This window comes from Pan troglodytes, chromosome 15 (genome assembly GCF_028858775.2).
Source record: "Pan troglodytes isolate AG18354 chromosome 15, NHGRI_mPanTro3-v2.0_pri, whole genome shotgun sequence".
Lineage (NCBI taxonomy): Eukaryota > Metazoa > Chordata > Mammalia > Primates > Hominidae > Pan > Pan troglodytes.
The window spans coordinates 64,483,950-64,506,910 of record NC_072413.2 but is presented as its reverse complement, the minus strand read 5'-3'; the positions used below and the strand labels follow the sequence as shown (position 1 = coordinate 64,506,910).

The 22,961-nt window shown below is 37.7% G+C and overlaps 1 protein-coding gene and 1 long non-coding RNA gene across 26 annotated transcripts in view; one reads left to right on the top strand and one right to left on the bottom strand.

Annotated features, from left to right (window-relative positions):
• Positions 1–20,428, bottom strand: part of GPHN (gephyrin) — a 672,536-nt gene extending 652,108 nt beyond the window's left edge. For 15 of the 24 annotated variants that reach the window (XR_010151161.1, XR_010151162.1, XM_009427971.5 and 12 more), the window contains exon 1: positions 19,731–20,401. Coding sequence is in view for 22 of the 24 variants with exons in the window: in XM_009427971.5 (XP_009426246.1) it covers positions 19,731–19,794 (64 nt within the window). In the remaining 2 variants the exon portion in view is untranslated. Of the gene's footprint in view, positions 1–19,730 lie in introns of all 24 variants that reach the window. The other 9 variants (XM_063793562.1, XM_063793573.1, XM_001135711.6 and 6 more) reach the window with 1 other exon arrangement.
• The window catches only part of LOC107968333 (uncharacterized), a 398,429-nt gene continuing 394,499 nt past the window's right edge, over positions 19,032–22,961 (top strand). Inside the window, exon 1 of one of the 2 annotated variants that reach the window (XR_010151166.1) lies at positions 19,032–19,248. This is a non-coding gene — a long non-coding RNA (uncharacterized LOC107968333). The remainder of the gene's footprint in view (positions 19,249–22,961) is intronic. The other variant, XR_010151167.1, reaches the window with a different exon arrangement.

Below are 22,961 nucleotides of genomic sequence, written 5' to 3'. Positions count from 1 at the left end.
ACAGCAAATGGAAAGCAAAAAAAGCAGAAGTGGCAATCCTAGTTTCTGATAAAACAGACTTTAAGCCAACAAAGATCAAAAGAGACAAAGAAGGACATTACATAATGGTAAAGGGATCAATGCAAAAGAAGAGCTAACTATCCTAAATATATATGCACCCAATACTGGAGCACTCAGATTCATAATGCAAGTTCATAGAGACCTACAGAGACTTAGACTCCCACACAATAATAGTGGGAGACTTTAACACCCCACTGTCAATATTAGACAGATCAATGAGACAGAAAATTAACAAGGTTATTCAGGACTTGAACTCAGCTCTGGACCAAGCAGACCTAATAGACATCTTCAGAACTCTCCACCCCAAACCAACAGAATATACATTCTTCTGAGGACCACATCACACTTACTCTAAAATTGACCATATAATTGGAAGTAAAACACTCCTCAGTAAATGCAAAAGAATGGAAATCATAACAAACAGTCTTCAGACCACAGTGCAATCAAATTAGAACTCAGGATTAAGAAACTCACTCAAAACCACACAACTACATGGAAACTGAACAACCTGCCCCTGAATGACTACTGGGTAAATAATGAAATTAAGGCAGAAATAAATAAGTTCCTTGAAACCAATGAGAACAAAGACACAACGTACCAGAATCTCTGGGACACAGCTAAAGCATTGTTTAGAGCAAAATTTATAGCACCAAAGGCCCACAAGAGAAAGCAGGAAAGATATAAAATCAATACCCTAACATCACAATTAAAAGAACTAGAGAAGAAAGAGCAAACAATTTTAAAAGCTAGCAGAAGACACGAAATAACTAAGGTCAGAGCAGAACTGAAGAAGATACAGACATGAAAATCTCCTCAAAAAAATTAATGAATCCAGGAGCTGTTTTTTTTTTTTTTGAAAAGATCAACAAAATAGATAAAACACTAGCCAGACTAATAAAGAAGCAAAGAGAGAAGAATCAAATAGGGGATAAAGGGGATATTACCACTGATCCCACAGAAATACAAACTACCATCAGAGAATACTATAAACACCTCTATGCAAATAAACTAGAAAATCTAGAAGAAACTAATAAATTCCTGGACACATACACTTTCCCAAGTCTAAACCAGAAAGAAGTGGAATTCCTGAATAGACCAGTAACAAGTTCTGAAATTGAGGCAGTAATAGACCACTAACCAAAAAAAGTCCAGGACCAGAAGGATTCACAGCTGAATTCTACCAGAAGTACAAAGAGGAGCTGGTACCATTCCTTTTGGAACTACTGCAAACAATAGAAAAAGAGGGAATCCTCCCTAACTCATTTTATGAGGACAGTATCATCCTGACACCAAAACCTGGCAGAGACACAACAAAAAAAGAAAATTTCAGGCCAATATCCCTGATGAACATCAGTGCAAAAATCCTCGATAAAATATTGGCAAACCGAATCCAATAGCACATCAGAAAGCTTTTCCACCACAATCAAGTCAGCTTCATCCCTGGGATGCAATGCTGGTTCAACATATACAAATCAATAAATGTAATCTACCACAAAACCGAAGCAATGACAAAAACCACATGATTATCTCAGTAGATGCAGAAAAGGCCTTCGACAAAATTCAACACCCCTTCATGCTAAAAACTAATAAACTAGGTATTGATGGAATGTATCTCAAAATAGTAAGAGCTATTTATGACAAACCCACAGCCAACATCATACTGAATGGGCAAAAACCAGAAGCATTCCCTTTGAAAACCAGCACAAGACAAGGATGCCCTCTCTCACACTCCTATTCAACATAGTATTGAAAGTTCTGGCCAGGGCAATCAGGCAAGAGAAAGCAATAAAGTGTATTCAAATAGGAAGAGGAAGTCAAATTGTCTCTGTTTGCAGATAACATGATTGTATATTTAGAAAACCCCATCGTCTCAGCCCAAAATCTCCTTAAGCTGATAAGCAACTTCAGCAAACTCTCAGGATACAAACTCTCAGGATACAAAATCAATGTGCAAAAATCACAAACATTCCTATACACCATTAACAGACAAACAACCAAATCATGAGTGAACTCCCATTCACAACTGATACAAAGAGAATAAAATACCTAGGAATACAACTTACAATGGATGTGAAGGACCTCTTTAAGGAGAACTACAAACCACTGCTCAAGGAAATAAGAGAGGACACAATGAAATGGAAAAACATTCCATGCTAATGGATAGGGAGAATCAGTATTGTGAGCCATGCTGCCCAAAGTAATTTATAGATTCAATGCTATCCCCATCAAGCTACCACTGACTTTCTTTACAGAATTAAAAAAAAAAAAAATACTTTAAATTTCATATGGAACCAAAAAGAGCCCACATAGCCAAGACAATCCTAAGCAAAAAGAACAAAGCTGGAGGCATCATGCTACCTGACTTCAAACTATACTACAAGGCTACAGTAACCAAAACAGCATGGTACAGGTACCAAAACAGATATATAAACCGATGGAACAGAACAGAGGCCTCAGAAATAACATCACACATCTACAACCATTTTATTTTTGACAAACCTGACAAAAACAAGAAATGGGGAAAGGATTTAATAAATGGTGTTCATAAAACTGGCTAGCCATATGCATAAAAGTGCAACTGGACCCCTTCCTTACACCTTACACAAAAATTAACTCAAGACAGATTAAATACTTAAATGTAAGACCTAAAACCATAAAAACCCCAGAAGAAAACCTAGGCAATACCATTCAGGACATAGGCATGGGCAAAGACTTCATGTCTAAAACACCAAAAGCAAGGGCAACAAAAGCCAAAATTGACAAATGGGATCTAATTAAACTAAAGAGCATCTGCACAGCAAAAGAAACTACCATCAGAGTGAACAGGCAACCTACAGAATGGGAGAAAGTTGTTGCAATCTACTCATCTGACAAAGGGCTAATATCCAGAATCTACAAAGAACTTAAACAAATTTACAAGAAAAAAACAACCCCATCAAAAAGTGGGTGAAGGATATGAACAGACACTTCTCAAAAGAAGACATTTATGCAGCCAACACACATATGAAAAAAAGCTCATCATCACTGGTCATTACAGAAATGCAAATCAAAACCACAATGTGATACCATCTCACGCCAGTTAGAATGGTGATCATTAAAAAGTCAGGAAACAACAGACGCTGGAGAGGATGTAGAGAAATAGGAACGCTTTTACACTCTTGGGAGTGTAAATTAGTTCAATCATTGGGGAAGACACTGTGGTGATTCCTCAAGGATCTAGAACCAGAAATACCACGTGACCCAGCAATCCTATTACTGAGTATATACCCAAAGGATTATAAATCATTCTACTGTAAAGACACATGCACAGGTATGTTTACTGCGGCACTGTTCACAATAGCAAAGACTTGGAACCAACCCAAATGCCCATCAATGATAGACTGGATAAAGAGAAGTTGGCACATATACACGGTAGAATATGATGCAGCCATAAAAAAAGGATGAGTTCATGTACTTTGCAGGGACATGGATGAAGCTGGAAACCATCATTCTCAGCAAACTAACACAGGAACAGAAAACCAAACACCACATGTTCTCACTCATAAGTGGGAGTTGAAGAACGAGAACACATGGACACAAGGAGGGGAACATCATACACTGGGGCCTGTCGGGGTGTGGGGGGCTGAGGGAGGGATAGCATTAGGAGAAATACCTAATGTAGATGACAGGTTGATGGGTACAGCAAACCACCATGGCACGTGTATACCTATGTAACAAACCTGCATGTTCTGCACAGGTACCCCAGAACTTAAAGTATAATAATAATTTTTAAAAAAACTAAATTAATGATTCCCAAACTTTTCTACCAAAACTTATCTTTGGCAATGCTCTAAATTTGATAGATTCTCTTTTAGCATCTGATAGTTCTAAAAGTATCTTTTCCCTTTTATACATAATATTTATTTCCCTTATGCCCCAAATCATTGTTTATTTAACCTCAAACATATAAGGTCCTCATCTACCAATTTAAAGTTCCTCTACTACAAATCAACAATCATCTATATAAATATTTTATTTTACTATCACTTTACCACCCTGCATTACTGCCCCAGTTGCATAATATTTCAAACTTTAAAAACACCTTTTTAACTAGGGTACTTTAACTTTTTAACTAGAACACTTAGTATTCCATAACCATAGTACCCACATATATGTATGTGAATTTTCTCCACAGGTCTTAACAAGCCTTAGAGACTATCAGAGGCAGTCTTCCATACATACTTTACTTTAAACCTATATCTCAAAAATCTCAAATTCTTGCTGTTAGTTACTACACTACAAATAGCATCTTCTAACTCTAACTGCTCAAAACTTAAGCTGGAAGACAAGAATTTAGATCACGCAGAACCCCAGTTCAGTATTGAACCTTAATGATGTTGCTAAAATAAGATAAAATAGTGGGAAAAGGGCATGGGGATACACCAAGATTGAGGTCAGATACCCAAAAGTTGTACAGGTTGCTTCTGTTGCCCTGTTTATTAAGGTAATTATATTCAAATGTATTATAATACACAACAAACATTTCATGAATATTAATATGTGGGCACACTCATTAAAGGTTTACTTCATTATCTCACTTACCACAACAACCCTCTAAGGCAGGCATATTAGTATTATTTTCCATTTTACAGATGAAAAAAACTAAAGCTTAGAGAAGTAACTCTAAAAACTTCACTTAGGTATAAACCCAGGTGGTCTAATCCAGAGCCCACCTACTATTCTGAGTATCTGTGTGAACGTAAAACATAATATTGTTCATCAAAGGTATTATGTCTTATTTTACAACAGCTTTATTTTAAATTTACAATAGCAAAATAATAACTATTTTGGAGGGAGTGCTAATTTTTTGTTTTCCAGATCTCTAGTGTAGCAATACATTTTAAATTTAAAAAGAAAAAGTAATACTTCAAATACCCCTAAATCACTATTATTCTTCTAAGCTTGATTGTGGGAATCTGTCATTACACTTAAGTTCATATAATTTTTTCTAAGGTCTACATATTTAGCAATTTGAACCTCTGTAGCACATGATATTGAATGAAATAAAATTGCACATATTGTGCAGTGGAAGAAACAGACATTTATTTTCATTTACACTTGTTATGAATGTCTGTGTCTTTTTCTAGTAATTTTTCCTGTTTGAAGGAAAACACTTTAGATCAATAATTTTGCCGTCACTAATAGATTTCAGCAATGATGGAATGGTAAACATGAGGCATGTCCCTCAGATTTAGGATTAATAAAATTTTAGAGCTGAAGGGGATTTTAGAGATCTACTCAACTTTCCATTTTACAAATAATGATACTAAACTCCCACTGAAAAAATCCAAAATAGAATTTCATCCAGTGTTCTTTCCCCACATAGTGGTAACAGAACCAAGACTGGTCAGTTTCTAGTCTTTGCTATCATAGATTTTCAGAATCAAATAAGAATATATTCAGTCAACATTTTAACAGGAAAAAAAAGGACAAACAAAAAAAGAGGTGGTGATTAGAAAAAAAATTATATATTTTAAAGGTAAATCCAGGGTAAAATAATTAATTTTCACAATAAAGATTATTGTAGAAAAACCATTATTTTTACAGCAAAAAAAAGTAAAAGAACACATATAAAAATCATACACAGATTTTCAAGAGATCATCTGCAGGGGAAAGACCACCATTTCCTAAAAAGGTGTTGAACAGAACTCAGGTGTATCTTGAAAAAGTGTTTAATTTTCAAATAAATTTGGAAGCACTAGACTAAATACAGGTTAAGAGGTTCCACAATTATTACTCACATCTTTAATATGCCTTCATATACTGTGAATCTCCAAATGGAGGGATACATTATGTGGCACTTTCCACATTTATTTGATCATGTAAAAGCATTTTCATATAATACATACTATAACATCTCCCAGACAAGTGTTGCTAGAACAAAATTTAGGAAACACTGGGAGGCACCACTTGTAGAAAAAAAGACTAAGACCCATAGGTGATCATAAATTCAAAATAAAGCAACATAAAGGGCTCTTTAAAAAATGGGTAAAATATTTCAATTATGTGTGTATTACTATTCTAAAATGTCTTTAGAGAACCACTCTTTTATATAGAGTATGAAAAAGTGGAGGTCAATCATTGTGAGTTCTCCTGATATACAAATTAACCACCCTTCACATCACAGGGGCCTAGGTTTAAGCCATTGATTGCCACACCCTAACTTATTCCAATTCCAATTTGAAACTATCTGCCAGAGGAGCATTTTCATGGCAGAAGCAGGAGAAAGAAGAAACAGTGACTGATATAATGAACTACATTCTCAGGGAAAAAAAGAATGAAGCAAAAAGGCATCAAGACTTCAGGGAACCTCTAAAAAAAAAGTTGTCTGCTTGCTCAGCACACTTTTCCCCTTTTAGTGACAGAAACTCCTCTCCTTTTAAAGACTTCCCTTGTTCCCTCTGCTGTGGTCTGAATGTGTGTGTCCCCCTCCAAAATGTTGAAACCAGACCCCCTATCCCACCCCACCCTGTGATGGTCTTAAAGAAGTAGAACCTTTGGAGGAGATTAGGTCACAAGGGGTCCACCCTCATAAATGGGATTAGTGCCCTCATAAAAGAGGCTTGAGGGAGCCCTCTTGCCCTTCCAACATATGTGGACATAGCTAGAAAGCCACAGTTAAGAAGGCATTGTCCCTGAGGAACAGGCCCTCACCAGACCAGATCTGCTAGTGCCTTGATCTTTGACTTCCCGGCCTCCAGAACTGTAAGAAATACATTTCTGTTATTTATAAATTACCCAGTCTAAGTATTTTGTTATAGCAGCCCACACTAAGATACCCTCTCTATGTGATTCTGGTGAGGTTACCTATTTAGTATCCCCACTCCCAAGGATGGATATGTGATACAGACCTGGCCAATCAAGCCTCAACCTCCTGGTTACAATGACGGGCTCCAAAATTGACATGTGAGTCATGCCAGGTGAGCATCCTGGAAGTTTATATACAAATGTCACGAGAAAAAAAAAATTTCCTCTGACCACCATTTAACCCAGCAATTCCATTACTGGGTATATACCCAGAGAAATAGAAATCATTCTACCATAAAGACACATACACATGAATGTTCACTGTAGCACTATTCATAATAGCAAAGACATGGAATCAACCTAAATGCCCACCAAGGGCAAACTGGATAAAGAAAATGTGGTTTGTATACATACAACATCATGGAATACTATGCAGCCATAAAAAAAATGAGATCATGTCTTTTGTGGGAACATGGATGGAGCTGGAGGTCATTATCCTCAGCAAACTAATGTAGGAACAGAAAACCAAATACCAGATGTTCTCACTTATAAGTGGGGGCTAAAAGAACTCATGGACACAAAGAAGGGAACGACATACACTGGGGCCTGCTTGAGGGTAGGGGGTGGGAAGAGGGATAAGCAGGAAAAATAACTATTGGGCACCAGGCTTAGTAGCTAGGTGATGAAATAATCTGTAAAACAACCCCTCTGACATGAGTTTACCTATATAACAAACCTGCACATGTACCCTTGAAACTAAAATAAAAGTTAAAAAAAAAAAAAAGAAAATATTTCCTCTGGACTCACTAATTGGGAAGGGGAAACATGAAACTATTACTATAACTTCTCAATCTACCCCTCCTCTATAACCTCACAATGAAGAAAGTCAGCCTGCAACATACTCAGAAAACAGAGCACTGAAATGGAGAGTAAGAGTCCATGATTACATTTCTTCCTGATCACATTATTTGAGTCCCTTAAGTCAGCTCCTCCTCTGTAATCTATGGCTATGTAAGTTTCCCTCTTCACTTAAGCTAATTTTGATTTCAGTAACTCTCATTTGCAATAAAGAATCCTAATAAAAGGATCCTGTGTAACTCAAGAAGTATATTCAAAAGAACTTGTAAAGCTAAAAAGCTAATACCCAATGAAGGTGGGAATATTAATTAATACATCCTTATTGGAAAGTAAATTATCTATTAAAATTTTTAAGTTCATATACCCTTGACCCCAAAATTCTACAGATAGTAATCTGACATTATAAAAAACTTATAAACTTGTAATGATAAATGTATAATATTATTATCTACAACATCTGTCTCTGAAAAATCAGAAACCTCGATGTCCATCAATTAGGGACTAATTAAATATAGCATAACCTACAATGCAGTAAGACCCATTAAAGTGAAATATGTATATGAACATCTTTGAAGATCTCTATGAAATAATTCTGACATGCCAAAGAGGAGTATCATGTAGTAGTTAAGAGCTTACACTCTACGGACAGATTACATAGATTCAATTTGCAGCCTGTTCGTTTACTGCTCTAACTTGAGCAAGTTACTTAATCTCTCTCTGCGACAATTTCTTCAGCTGTAAAACGGTGATAACACTAACATATTATTACGAGGATTAAATGAATAGGCTCTGTAACAGGCTCTAGAAAGTATTTTACACTTCATAGGCTCTCAATAAAGTTAACCACTATTATTTTCACTAATATGAAAAGATGTCCAAAATATGCTACAGAGTTAGGGAGTGAAGGAAGAAAGTGCAAAATACTATGTATGAGCAAGAATCACAATCTCAAATGCCTATCAAGGTCAGGCAGCCAACACGTATTAAACAGAAACTGTGGGAAACTGAAGAATGCATGTCCTATCTTATGCGGACAGTAACTCTAAACAACTATTATGTGAGAAACATGTTGTGTGTTGCTGAATCTTAAGAAGCAAAAAAAATATGGATTTTATATGAAATATCTTTTTTTAAGCGTTAGAATCAAATACTTTTTCTAAAATACAGTAGGGGACTAATGAAACACTGGTCAATTAGGGCCAGTGGTCCATCAATTTGCAAGCTCTGATGTATTGTATGATACACATATACATATTCAAATATATCAAATATATGACTGTATACAAAAGAATAAACAAAAAGATTTTTTAAGTGGTTAACACTAGAGAGAAACTAGAGAAGTAATGTGATGAGGCTTAATTTCGCATTTTACCTTTCTGTATTATTACATTCTTTATAACACATAAATATACTTTAATAAATTTAACTAATTAAAAGAATGACATAAGAATTCAGGAGCTTTCTTATTTGCAATTTTTTAAATATTCTTTTATATTTTACATTGACATACAATAATTATACATACTTATGAGATACATAGTGATGTCTCAATACATATAATGTATGGTGATCAGATTAGATAATTAATATATCCATCATCTTGAACATTTATCATTTCTTTGTGTTGAGAACATTCAATATCCTCCTTCTAGCTATTTGAAACTATATATTACTGTTAACTATAGTCACCCTACAATGCTATAGAAGACTAGAATTTATTTCTCCAATCTAGCTGTAATTTTGTATCCTATAACACATTTCTCCCTGTATCCCCTTCCCCCGACTCTTCCCAGTCTCTAGTATCCTCTGTTCTACTTTACTTCTATGAAACCAACTTTTTTTAGTTTCCACATAATAGTGAGGACATGCAGTGTTTAACTTTCCATTCCTGGCTTATTTCACTTATATAATGTCCTTCAGTTCCATCCATGTTGCCATGAATGATAGGATTCCATTCTTTATGGCTGAATAGTATTCCATTATGCATATATACCATAATTTCTTTGTCCATTCATCTGCTGTTGGACACCTAGATTGAGTCTATATCTTAGCTATTGTGAACAGTGCTGCAGTAAATATGGTACACGTGTCTCTTCCATATACTGATTTCCTTTTCTTTGGGTAAGTGCCGAGTGGTGAAATTGATGGATCATATGGTAGTTCTATCTGTAGTCCTTTAAAGAACCTCTATACTGTTCTCCATAGTGGCTGTACTTGTTTACATTCCTATCAACAGTATATAAGAGGTCCCTTTTCTCTACATCCTTGGCAGCATTTGTCATTCTTTGTCTTTTTGGTAACAGTGATCCTAACTGGGGTAAGAGAATACCTCACTGTGGTTTTGATTTGCATTTTCCTGATGATTAATGATGCTGAACATTGTTTAATGTATTTTTTGGCCATTTGTATGTCTTCTTTTGAGAAATATCCCATCTTTTTAAAATCAGATTGCATTTTTTGCAGGGTTTTTTTTTGTTTTGTTTTTTTCTGGGTTATTTATTTATTTATTTATTTGGCTGTTAAGATGTTTGAGTTTCTTGTATATCCTAGATATTAATCCTCTGTCAGATGAACAGTTTGCAAATATTTTCTCCCATTCTATAGGCTGCCTTTCATTCTGTTGGTTATTTCCTTTGCTGTATAAAAGCTTTTTAGTTTGCTATAATCCACTTGTTTATTTTTGCTTTTTTTGCCTGTGCTTTTGAGGTCTTATTTATAAAATTTTTTCCCAGACCAATGTCCTGAAACATTTCCCCTATGTTTTCTTCTAGCAGTTCCATAGTTTCCTGTCTTACATGTAGGTCTTTGATTCATTTTGAGTTAAATTTTGTACAGAATAAGAGGTGGGGCTCTAGTTTCATTCTTCTGCATATGGATATCCTTTTTCCCAGAAACATTTCTTGAAGATACTGTCCTTTCATCAGCAAGTGTTCCTGGGACCTTTCTCAAAACTCAGTTGGCTGTAGATATGAGGATTAATTTCTGGGTTCTCGATTCTGTTCCTTTGGTCTATGTGTCTGTTTTTACACCAGTACCATGCTGTTTTGGTTACTATCACTCTGTAGTATATTTTAAAGTCTGATAGTATGATGTCTCCAGCTTTGTCCTTTTTGTTCAGGATTGCTTTGGCTATTCCAGGTCCTTTATGGTTCCATACAAATTTTAACTTTTTTTTTCCCTATTTCTGTGAAGAATGTCATTGGTATAGAATGTCATTGATAGGACTGCATTGAATCTGTAGATTGCTTTGGGTAGTGCCCACTTGCAGTTTAATTCAAACGTAACTTCTACAATGTGGATGTTAATTTTATGAAAGCATAATTTTTAAAGTTTAGACTATAATCAAAATGTTCTGTATAGACTCTTAGGTGAAAGTGAAGAGGGGGGCACCACCGTGTAAATGTTCCTTCATCTTTTTACATCTGAAAATAGTATTTTTACTCTATTCAGTTTCTTCTTTTTTTTTTTTTTTTTTTTTTTTTGAGATGGAGTCTCACTGTGTGGCCAGGCTGGAGTACAGTGGCACAGTCTTGGCTCACTACAATCTCTGCCTCAGGGGTTCAAGTGATTCTCCTGCCTCAGCCTCCCGAGTAGCTGGGATTACAGGCACACACCACCATGCCTGCCTAATTTTCGTATTTTTAGTAGAGGTGGGGTTTCACCATGTTGGCCAGGATGGTCTCAATCTCCTGACTTCGTGATCTGCCCGCCTCAGCCTCCCAAAGTGCTGGGATTACAGGCGTGAGCCCCTGTGCCTGGCTCAGTTTCTTATTTATAAGATATCCAACAGTTCTTAACCATTAATTAGACTTTAAAGATTATTAATTTCAAGTGCACATTAATGTGTTTTTTAAAAGAACAAGAAATAATCAAAAGAAACATTTCATTTTTACTTAGCATTCAAATTGCACTTAATCTCTTTCACTCATAGAGTGGATTTTTATTAACATTTACAGCATCAGGCAGACACATTTAGCCATGATCCTGAAATCGTGAAGTACTATACAAAGAAATAAAGCTATTTATTATAGTAATACCCACTCATTTTCTGATGCCCTGAACCCAAAAGTGAAAATATGTGCCTTTAGACCCTCACTTCAAATCTAACTGGATGTAATATCACAAATAATTCTTAGCAAGTTTATGTGGTTCCCAAGGATATAGTAGATTAGAAGGGAAGGGCAGGAAGAGGAAGGGTAAGTGGGTAAAACCTGAAAAGCATATACGTTATGGAAACATACTATCATGTCACAGTAACAGATATTCAGAATAGAATGTAGAAATATAATTGCTGGCCAGGCACGGTGGCTCACATCTGTAATCCCAGCACTTTGGGAGGCTAAGGCAGGTAGATCACTTGAGGTCAGGAGTTCAAAACCAGCCTGGCCAACATGGTAAAACTCTGTCTCTACTAAAAATACAAAAAAAAAAAAAAAAATTAGCCGGGCATGGTGGCAGGCGCCTGTAATCTCAGCTACTCGGGAGGCTGAGGCAGGAGAATCACTTGAACCTGGGAGGCAGAGGTTGCAGCAAGCTGAGATCACACCACTGTATTCCAGCCTGGGCGACAGAGTGAGTCCGTCTCAAAAAAAAAAAAAAGTGTATCAAAAAAATGGCTTGACATAAAAACAGTTTTGGTGCTTGTACTTGTTATCTACTTAAAAAATAAAATATAAAAGCACCTTATTCCTTGAAATGAAACATAAATGAAGCATGAATGTGTCAATATTCAACTTGACTGAATAATGTTTTCACAGTAGTGCTAGAATATATGCTTCAAGACAAGAAAGATTGAACTGTCTTAATCACTATTGTATCCCTCACTTAGCACAGGGCCTTGGTACATAGTAGGTATTGAATACTGAATACATTATTTCATTTCTCACATTAACCCATCAAGGTAAACACACTTACCCCCATTTAAAGGTAAGGAAACTGTGGTAAAATGTGCTTATCTTGAAAGTGGGAGAAGAGGCATAACTTTTGACTCCTAACAGTGTTATTTTGATCACCAGAATCAACATTAACAGCATTTTCAGAATTTTTTTACCTATAATTTCAAATTTTTAGTTTTTAAGATATCAAATTTCATTAGTCTAAAATTATCCTCACACAAACGACACCCAACTAAAACAATATACAAAATTTAATGCTATAAAACATCTCAAACACACATCATTATAAATATCATCCTATTACCAGAAAAACATACCTTTTAAAAACTAATCAACTTCACTCCATCTACCCTAAACTATCCTTTTAGTAATGATAGCCAAGTTCTGGTTTACCTAAATGTTTCTTAAGGTACTATATAAATTTTACACCACCCAATTTTTTTATTAAACACCTTCTATCCAATTACTTCATTAACAGATGCTATGACAAAAGGGCACAAAAGAAGTAAAGAACATAACCATATATCTCAAGAACTTTAAAATCTACTTTGAATAAGACATGTATACACGAAACTGTGGCAAGTTGCTCCCAAAGCAACATACAAAGAGGAAGGAACCAAAAATAACTGAGTATCTCATCTGAAAATGCTAGGCATTTTCATATGCGTTACCTCTATTAGTTCTGAAAACTTTGTAAAGTAGATATTGCCATCTTAATTTTGGAGAAGAAAACTGAAATTCAGAGAGGTGAAATGACTTCCCAAAATAAAGGGCAAATGAGGGTCTGAAGTCCAAGTCTATCTGACTCCAAAGTTCTATCCTTTTTAAGCTACACCATGCAGCCTCCCACATATAGATTACAGGGTATAGACAACATTTATAAACGTTGTAAGGAAAACAAAGAAAGACATCATTGAAGAGAATAATTCCTAGGAAATATTTTGTTGACAAAGTCAGTCCTGAGCTGTGTCTGAAACCTAAGTGTAAGATTGCTAATAACAGAAAGATTAATGTCACAAAAATTTCTAAATAAAAAATCTAAATATTTTCCTTCTTTGATCATTATTCTATTTCTTATTCTCTTGTATTTTTATGTATAACCTACCCTCCCCTATAATCATTCCCATTATAAAGACAGAAAAAAATTAACTAGGTCTAATATCCTATATTTCTCTTTCCTGCTGGTCAGAATGCTAAAAGATAGAAACATATACTGCCATGAGAGCCTTCAAGTGATCTTAGAGAGTGATTTCTTCATTTTAGTGGTAAGAAAAGCTGAGAGAGGGTTACACAATATACTGAAGGTTACAAAACTTTACTAGCCAGAATAGTATGAGAACATAGTTCTTACAGTGTTCTTTCTATGATCCAGTGCTCCTTAAATTTTTTGCCATGAAGTGTCAATAACACAGAAGAATGACGAGATCTGGAGCTCACTTGAAATATAATGGGCTCACTTGAAATTTCTTTGAAGTTTCTAATTTCATCTTAAAGCCTCATGTGAATTCTATACTTTGTGCCTAATTTACTTATGCTTATCTTAATATTAAAGTTATTTAAATTAATACCATCAAGTAAAATTGGTACTTAAAAAATTATTATGTTTGTTCCTGTGGCTTAGATTCTAAGCCTTATAGGTATCCCTTGACACAATGTCATGTACTCCAGTTTGAGAAGAATGCCCCAAATTATGGTGACAATTCCTTCATCATATTTCATTTCCTTGCTGCTTTATTTTTCAAATTAAGAATTCTTTTTAAAGCATGGTAAATTTAATTACACTCTTTCGAAATGTATAAATACTGACAAAGCTACTGTTAAAACTGTTGGGGTTGTTTAAACACAAAATTTTCAAGAAGCTCTACTTAGTTAAAATTAATTTATTAAAAACAATTTAGTTTATAAATTCATTAAAGAACCTGGATAGAACTTCTACCTAGCAATACTTCATTAAACATTTCCGTTTTGAGAGGTCACTCAAAAAAACTTTTTAATGAAAGTGAGATTAGATGCCATTCATATTGACTACAGTCCCAATTACTTTTAAGTAGGTTAAACAATCTTTTCTTTTTCCTTGGTATTTATCTTCTCTGCCCAGATGTGAAGGAAGAAATCCTTTGTGGTTTCACTACTTTCTTTTTCAGGATCTTTTTTTAATACCTTTCAAATTCCAAATATGCTTCATTATTCTTCAATCCTATTTACAGAAACAGAGTAATAGATTTTATCTATTTTACTGATTGTTTTTAAAAACACCCTGTTCAACTTAGCCAGGAATCTATCACTAGCAAGATTAAAAATAGACTCTTATTCGTCACTTCCTCCCTAAAAACATACTATTGACTTTCCACTATATGCCTGCTTGAAGTCAAATAGTCGTATGTGTTTTTAATGTATTTAAAACTCTTATTGTATAGCAACTAATACTTTTTCAAGTCCTTGGCCAGTGATGATAGTATTAAGTATATTCACTTTGAAGTCAAATTGTCACGTGTTTTTAATATAGTTAAAATTCTTATTGTATAGCAACTAATACTTTTTCAAGTCTTTGACCAATGATAATAGTACTAAGTATATTCATTAGAAATTAATTTAACATTTTCCTACTTTGCCTAAACATTTAATTCTCTAATACATTGCTTTCAACAAAAAATTCACAAAATAACAATCTATTTCAAGAAATAGGATTCCTTTCAAGTCATATAGATCAATATTAAAAACACATATTAAAAAAACAGCTAAGTTAGGCAGAACATACAGTTCCACTTAGTAGGATTTAATAGTAATTTGCCTACTTAATGACATCTATTCTCAAAACAGATATAATATGTATATATCCTTATCAATAAAAGGGCTTTTCAGAAAATAATATTGACACATAATATTCCAGAACAGGTTTCAAGAATGTAAAAAAGTAAATGCTTAAACAATTGCAGAGTTATAACGGTAGCATCTGCTTGGCTCAAGCTTGTTTTTTTAATACTTTGAATGACTTCATTTATGAATAACTGAAATACTCCCTACATGTTACTGTAATATTTTGATGTTCTCATTTACAATTAGTCTTTTAACTAATCTCTAGTACCTAGTCTTATATTTGTTCCAGTATCTCTTACTGATTTCAAATCAACAGGTTAGTGCAATTAAAATGTATATTACTACAGCAAAAATATGATTTTTAAAAATGCCCTTTCCCAAAAATTTGTACCTTTTTCTCATTCATGCCCCTATTAGTGACAATTTAGGTAATGGATTATCATCTTCAGCTAAGTACCTTGGTATCAAACATTAGCTGTAGCGAACTAATATGATATTAAGTAGCCAATGGAATAATCTATATGATTCTACATTCTATACATACATGTAGTCATTATTTTCCTAGTAATGTTTCTGTAGAGCTTTTACAGGTAAAACTAGTATGCTGCTTTGATAAACAGCTTCTTTCAAAATAGAAAAAAGTATGTGAAGAGTGACATATTCCAGATACAGTGAGCCTGCTATGTAACTGGTAAGATTGACTTCAAGTATAATCACTACTAAAGCTGTTAGAAAAAAATTCTACATCTGCACCACATCCTGTTTCTAGTTTTCAAGTAGCAGATACTTGTTTATTTGCTTCATGTTACTCATTACCATATTACCTCTAGTCTCTTCTATAAATAGTAATACAAGTAGACAACTAATTAGACACAGAAATATTTCAAACTAGACCTTAGGTCACCAAACACCATGTGACTTTCATTTCTGTCAAGTCAACATAAGACAGTTTCGAACAAAGTTATTGTTGTTAGAGATGGACAATAATATTCAACATAAAATGTTTCCACATACAGCCTATTTTATATACATATATGTTCTCATTTTCCCGATTTAAAAAAAAGTATAATTAGAATATCCATGTTACATTAATTATCATAATCTCATTTTCAAGTGCTTAATAATTCAAAATAATGAAGCAAAAAAATGCTTCTGCTAAATATTTCCCTTTCTACCATTATTCTTTCATAAACCTAATACAATTAATTTATTTAATGAGAAGTCTCAACAGACTATGTACTAAATTTGCCAAATTCACAACTGAAATGAAGATAACAAAAACATCTAATGGATGAAAAGTTTCAAAGAACAAATATCTTTCAACAGGTAATAAAAAATGTCACAAAGTCAATTAAAAACTTTAGAACTGACAATATGACTTCACAAAATACTAAGTAACATATTGTAAAATGTGTGTGTGGGTAGATCACACTTTCCACTATCTTTGTAAAATAGATATAGATAAAATACTTAAAATTAGTATTACGAAGCATGCCAAGGAGATTTTCTAAAAGAGACCCTCCACCTTTTAAGAGCCACAAATAATAATTTACAAAAACCACAGTTCAACTCAACTTTCTTAAGTATGAAATCACAATACTTCAGTTCAGTAAAGAATAATTCTACATAGTAAAACTGCAAAACCTGAAGTTCTAGAATACACAAAATTGTACAGCACAGCTTCATTTTTGTAAGTTCTTTCCCCCAAATCATATGGTATATCAGGCAAGACCACAGAAATTAAGCTGTTGATAATGAAACCCACTAGTTACAGACTTGAGAAAAATCAGTTTTCTTTCCTCTCCATCATAGTAGACAATATCTGTATCAACAACTTTCAAGAAAAAGCCTGAGTTACTTCTGACTTCAAATATACATGTTATCATCAAAACCTATTTTCCTCTATTATCACTTATTCCAAATCTGTAGCTGCCTTTTCATTCCTTCAGCTACATCCTTGTTCCTGGCCCTAGACTTTTCCCCCTAGACTACTGTACCTCATTCTCATGAGATGGCTTCCCCTGACTGTCTTTAATTTCACTGTCAATGTTAATGTTACCTTCTCTCTAACATTTTACCTATGCCACCTACCCATTCCACTTCAGCTTTTCAAGGCCTTTACATTGCATTTTTATTTAGCTCAGAAGCCTCATCATCAACTACATATTTATTTATAAAGTGGCTGCTGACTTTCAACTCCCCTTAAAATTGCCAGTTTCTTCTTGACCTAGTAAATGTATTAAATTCTCCCTTCAGGTAGTCACATTCGCTCCTAATTCATCTGAATACGGAATTTCTTTTGCAGTTAACCCCAAACTCATAGGTAATGTATTTAGAAAAGTTTTGCACAATAATTACATACAATGTTTCTTCATTTGTTTGCGTATCAATGTTATCCATATTAGACTGTAGGGACACCAGATAAGGGCGGCATCTTTCAAAGCAGTCTGTACAACACCTATCTGCTATGTCACTTCACAAAGGTAAGTTGATTCGTTAAATGAAACTATTATTTAATGGAAAGCTTAAGTAGAAAATGTTCATTTTAAAAATGTTTCTACGGTTTAACTTTTAAACATCTATGGCCTTTTTTATTTCCACAGACAACTGACATATTTTGGTTTCTCACTATTCTATTAATTGTCAAAGAATGGCTGGAATTTAAAGTGCAAGTTGAGGGTAGATAAAAGATATACACTTTCACATCCCACCATCAGATTATTCGAAAATTGGCAATGTCAGCTCCAGGAATTCTGAAATACAACTGAATCTTCACATACCCAAACAGTTTCAGGACCAAAAGAAGAGAACAGCGCACCTTCTGATTTGGGGGTTCCCTTTTCTGCAACTGGTTTAGACTAGTTTCTCTATCCAATGGTCTTTTAATTAGGAAAATTCAATTAATCACCATCGATATACGGAAAGAATACCAGGGAAAGGCAATCCTTTACTTAAAAGAGAAAAAAGGAGGCTTTGGATATCACCTTTTCATAAAATTCAGCAGCTAAATTAAGCTTTGCACTCAATACCTGCCGGCAGTCTCAGACATTTTTTTTCTACCTAATAATAAAAGCAAGTCTTATTCAATTTAGTCCCTTCTCGAGCACCGTCTCGACCTGTCAGAATTTGACAGTTAAAGAAAAAATTTAAAAAAGAAGTAAGGGAAACACTAGGATTCCCGTCCACATTGCTTCTTTTTCCGAAATCACATCACTGAGTCTTGGATTTCCTTCACTCCAAACTAAGCCCTCAGATTCCAAATATAGTTCTTTAACCCCCGTCTCGCCACTCAATTACACATAAACCTTGCCAATTACAGAACCACAGCAGAAACCCCTACAAATCCGCTTGCTGTTCATCTTGGAAGTCATGCCCTGCAGCAACTGCCGATCGCCGAAGTGACGGATATTAACCAAATTCAGCGCAACGGAATCAGACTTGCAGAACACACACGGCTTTCGCGAGGGAGGGAAACGCGACCCGGGAAAAGTACGCTCCTCACCAGCCTCGGGACGCTCTACCGGGGTGGGGGTTCCCAGAAAGGAGGGGGAGAGGAGCCCCAGTAGGGGAATCCTGCCCTCTCAAGTAAAAAGCTGGATCCCCCGGCAGCAGGCTGCAGCCCGTCCTCGCTAAGGAAACGACGAGTCAGACAGAGGGCCTTTTGCTCGGAAAGGCAGAAGGCAGACACTTTCCGAGGTCCGGACGCAAGCCGATCCCCCATCCCCCGAGGGAGGCGAAGGGTGCCCCATGGGTGGCTGAGGGGACGCCCGGCCCGCGAGGGACAACCCGAGGAGGAGCAGTTTCATCTGATTAACACCTGAGTCTCGTCCAGGCAAGCACAGATACTGGCGTGGGGCCGCCCAGGTGGGGGGAAGGGAAGGAGAGGAAGGGGGTGGAGATGGGATTCCCCCCTCTCTCTGAAGAGCACTAGCGGAGGATGCGCCCAGGCCAGCCGAGAGCGGCATGCTTCAGACTGCGGAGCCGGGATCCCGCCGCCTGCACCGACAGCGCGGAGCCCCGCAGCGCCCTCCGCACCGGCCCCTCGGTCCCCGGGGGCCCAGGACTTTGCTTCCGAAGGCGCTGGGGCCTAACATCCCACGGGGTCGACCCCGGCTCCTGGCGCCTGGGGGAGGGGACCCGCGGGAACACCCCCAATCTCCGGCGGTTCTCAGCGGTTGTAAAATGCACCCCCGCGGTTCCCTTCTTCAGCCTTCCCTCCTCCCGAGGCCGTAGAGAAGGGCCACCACAGGCGAAAAGCCTAAGGCAATGCAGGGACAGCAGCCTCATAGGTCCCGGACCTCCTCCCCCGGTTACCTGTAAGGACTCCGACACGGATTTGATGGTCGTGGTTAGTAAGGATCATTCCCTCGGTCGCCATGTTTCCCAGCGCAGTCACCGCACTGACAGGAGCCGGGAGAAACCGGAGCCCGGAGCGCGCGGGCCGGGAGCGCGCTCGCCGAGAAGAGCGCGACAGCTAGGGAGCCAGAGAAGCGCGAGGAGAGCGGGGAAGGAGGGGGAGGCCGCAGAGTGCTCGGTGGCCTGCGTAGGGGAGAGGCCGCGCCGGGAGTGCGCGGGTCCGCGGGAAGGGGAGGAGTCAGGGCGCGCGGCCCCAAGTCCGGCAAGAAGGAGGCAAGCTTGGGGGGCGCGGTGGCCGCACGGGGAGAGCGCGCGGAGGCGGCAGAACGAGGCCGGAGAGAGTCGGAACGCTGTGCGGAGCGCGAGACCCAAGGCAGCTAGATGGCAGGACTGAGAGGAAAGGATAGCACACGCTCTAGAGGTTGCGGGGGCGGACTCGGGGACAAGGGCGGAGCTACACCCCTAGGCGTGGAACTCGTGGAGAGTGAGGGGAGGAGTGAGAGCTCGGGTGCTGAGTATTGGGAGCGGGAAGGAGCCGGCCCAGCCTGAGTAGGTCCGCGGATCGCTCCTGGGCGCGCGAGTAGCACCGGATTGGCTGAGTGAACGCGGAGCGTGTGCGCGCGAGGCACGAACGCAACCTCGGCCGGGCCCCAGACAGAAGCAATCCCCTGCCGAGCCTGACACCTCGTTGGTTGTCCGCGCCTTAGGCTGGCTCTCGCCGGCGGGCCGGCTTTCTAAGAGGGGACCGCGGGGGGAGCGAGGCTGGCTCAGCACGCCGGGCCTCCTCTTGCAACCCTCGGGAGCGGCCGGCCGCCCCACTGAAAGCGCTGGGGAACCGAGAGGTGTCTTAGAAAGCGCAATGAGTGGCAGAACGGCGGCTACTATGACACAGAGGCCGCCGTGGGCGAAGAGGGAGGTATCCTGTCCTGCCTCGTGCTAGCCGCTGGCTTCCTCAGTCGGCTCTCCCTGAAGGAGGAGGATTTCCGCTTCACCTGTGCTTTAGGATTCCATCTCCAGTCAGTGCCTGCAAGATGATCCTCACGTGCGAAACTGAGGAGTCTGAGGCAGGGCAGCTGGAGTGGAGATACCTGGCTTCTCTTCCTCCTGCTGTCCCACGGTTTTGTGGCCTTAAGCCTCTTCGCCATGAGCGCTGCTTTTAGATGAAAAGCATCAATCTCCTTAGCGAACGAGAACGTGTTCCACCTGAACCACAGTCCATTGCCGCGGCGATTTTCATTTCAGTATTCGTGGGATGTGAGATTACCATGAAAGTAGCTTTTGTTGCCATTTATTTCCATGTGCCTTTCATGAAACGTGTTATTAATCACCTGTGGCTATTCTACGTTAGTTTCTTACTATCGTTCTGGACCTTTCAACTTCTGAATTTTAAAAAGTTATATGCGTGTGTGTGTGTGTACACACACTCATATGTATATATTTTCTCTTCTTAGCTGTAGTAACCTGGAGGCATAAAAGTGAAAAAGCGAAGTATTAAAAAATGTATATCAGTGTTTATACACAAATTTCAAAGTCACTTTGATAGGTTTTTTTTTTTGGTTTTAGTTTTGGGTTTTTTTGATCCGGAGTCTCGCTCTGTCGCCAGGCTTCAGTGCAGTGGCGCGATCTCGGCTCACTTGCAACCTCTGCCTCCCAGGTTCAAGCGATTCTCCTGCGTCAGCCTCCCGAGTAGCTGGAACTACAGGCGCGTGCCACGACACCCAGCTAATTTTTGTGTTATTAGTAGAGACGGGGTTTCACCATGTTGGCCAGGATAGTCTCGATCAAGATCTTGACCTCGTGATCCGCTCGCCTTGGCCTCCCAAAGTGCTGGGATTACAGGTGTGAGCCACCGTGCCTGGCCGATTATGAGTTTTTTATTGTTCCGTTGGAACATGAAATTACCCATCCTCTGAAGATTCACGTGCTTATGTATTTCATTTTAAATAATGGGGCCTACAAAGTAGATGATGGATGGAATTGAAGTGGGTAAAATAAATTAATGGCTTTTTTGCTTTTGTTTTTGTTTTTAGTATGTGTATTGCTGGTATTTTTGACAGTAATTAAAAATTTAAGCCAGGTCATGAACTCATTTCCTGTCATTGTCACCTTAGATCCTGGTGGCCAACGGGTTGTTAACTAGTTTGAAATGAGAGATAAAGATAAGAAAGTATGTCCAAGAGAATGATTTCCGTTATGTCAAACTAAACATGAAGAGCAAATAGTTGGTTATATTGTTATCTTCCTAACCTATCTCTATTCTCTGCAACACACTCTAAATGATTAGAAAATATCTTGAGCTTATCGTCTATCTTACATCTATCTTAGACGTAAGGTCTAAACCTGCCCACTAACAGGTTGTGACCCTAAACAAATTTGGGCCTTTTCCTTCATCCTTTAAATAAGATGGTAGACTAAATAAGTACCTTTTAAGTATAGTGGTAGACTAAATAAGCACTCCTTTAATTAGAATATTCTGTAATTATTCATGGAAGAAAACTGGCACTTTATTTCACAGATCAATAATAAGAGGACAAGAGACTAACTTTCTGCATTCATAAAAGGGGTGATGGTTAAATTCATTAAAATTTAAGTGGGAAGGGTGGATATGAATTAAATTTTCTAAAGCAGCAGTCCCCAACATTTTTGGTACCAGGGACCTGTTTTGTGGAAGACAATTTTTCCATGGATGGAGATGGGGAGGGTTGATGGTTTCGGGATGAAGCTGTTCTAGAACACCGCAGATCATAAGGTATTAGATTCTGATAAGAAGCCACAACCTAAATCCCACGCATCCGCAGTTCACAATAGGGTTCATGCTCCTATGACAATCTAATGCAGCCACTGATCTGACAGGAGGCGGAGCTCAGGCAGTAATGGTTACTGCCTGCTGTGTGGCCTGGTTCCTAATAGGCCACGGATGGGTACCTGTCCATGGCCCAGAGTTTGGGGACCCCTGTTCTAAAGTATATGGAGGTTTATTAACATTCATTATGTTTTACTGACTAAGTATTAAAATTCCTAAAAAATAATAATAGAACTAAATTATAATGTTTGTCTTTCAACCGTTTTTCTTAAGTGTATTCATCTTTCTCAAATTCAGCAACCTTTTACAAACCTTACAAAGGAAAAACGCAGTGACTTTACTGTCTAGAGTGAACTTTTACTGATGGTTATTGAATGAATATTATA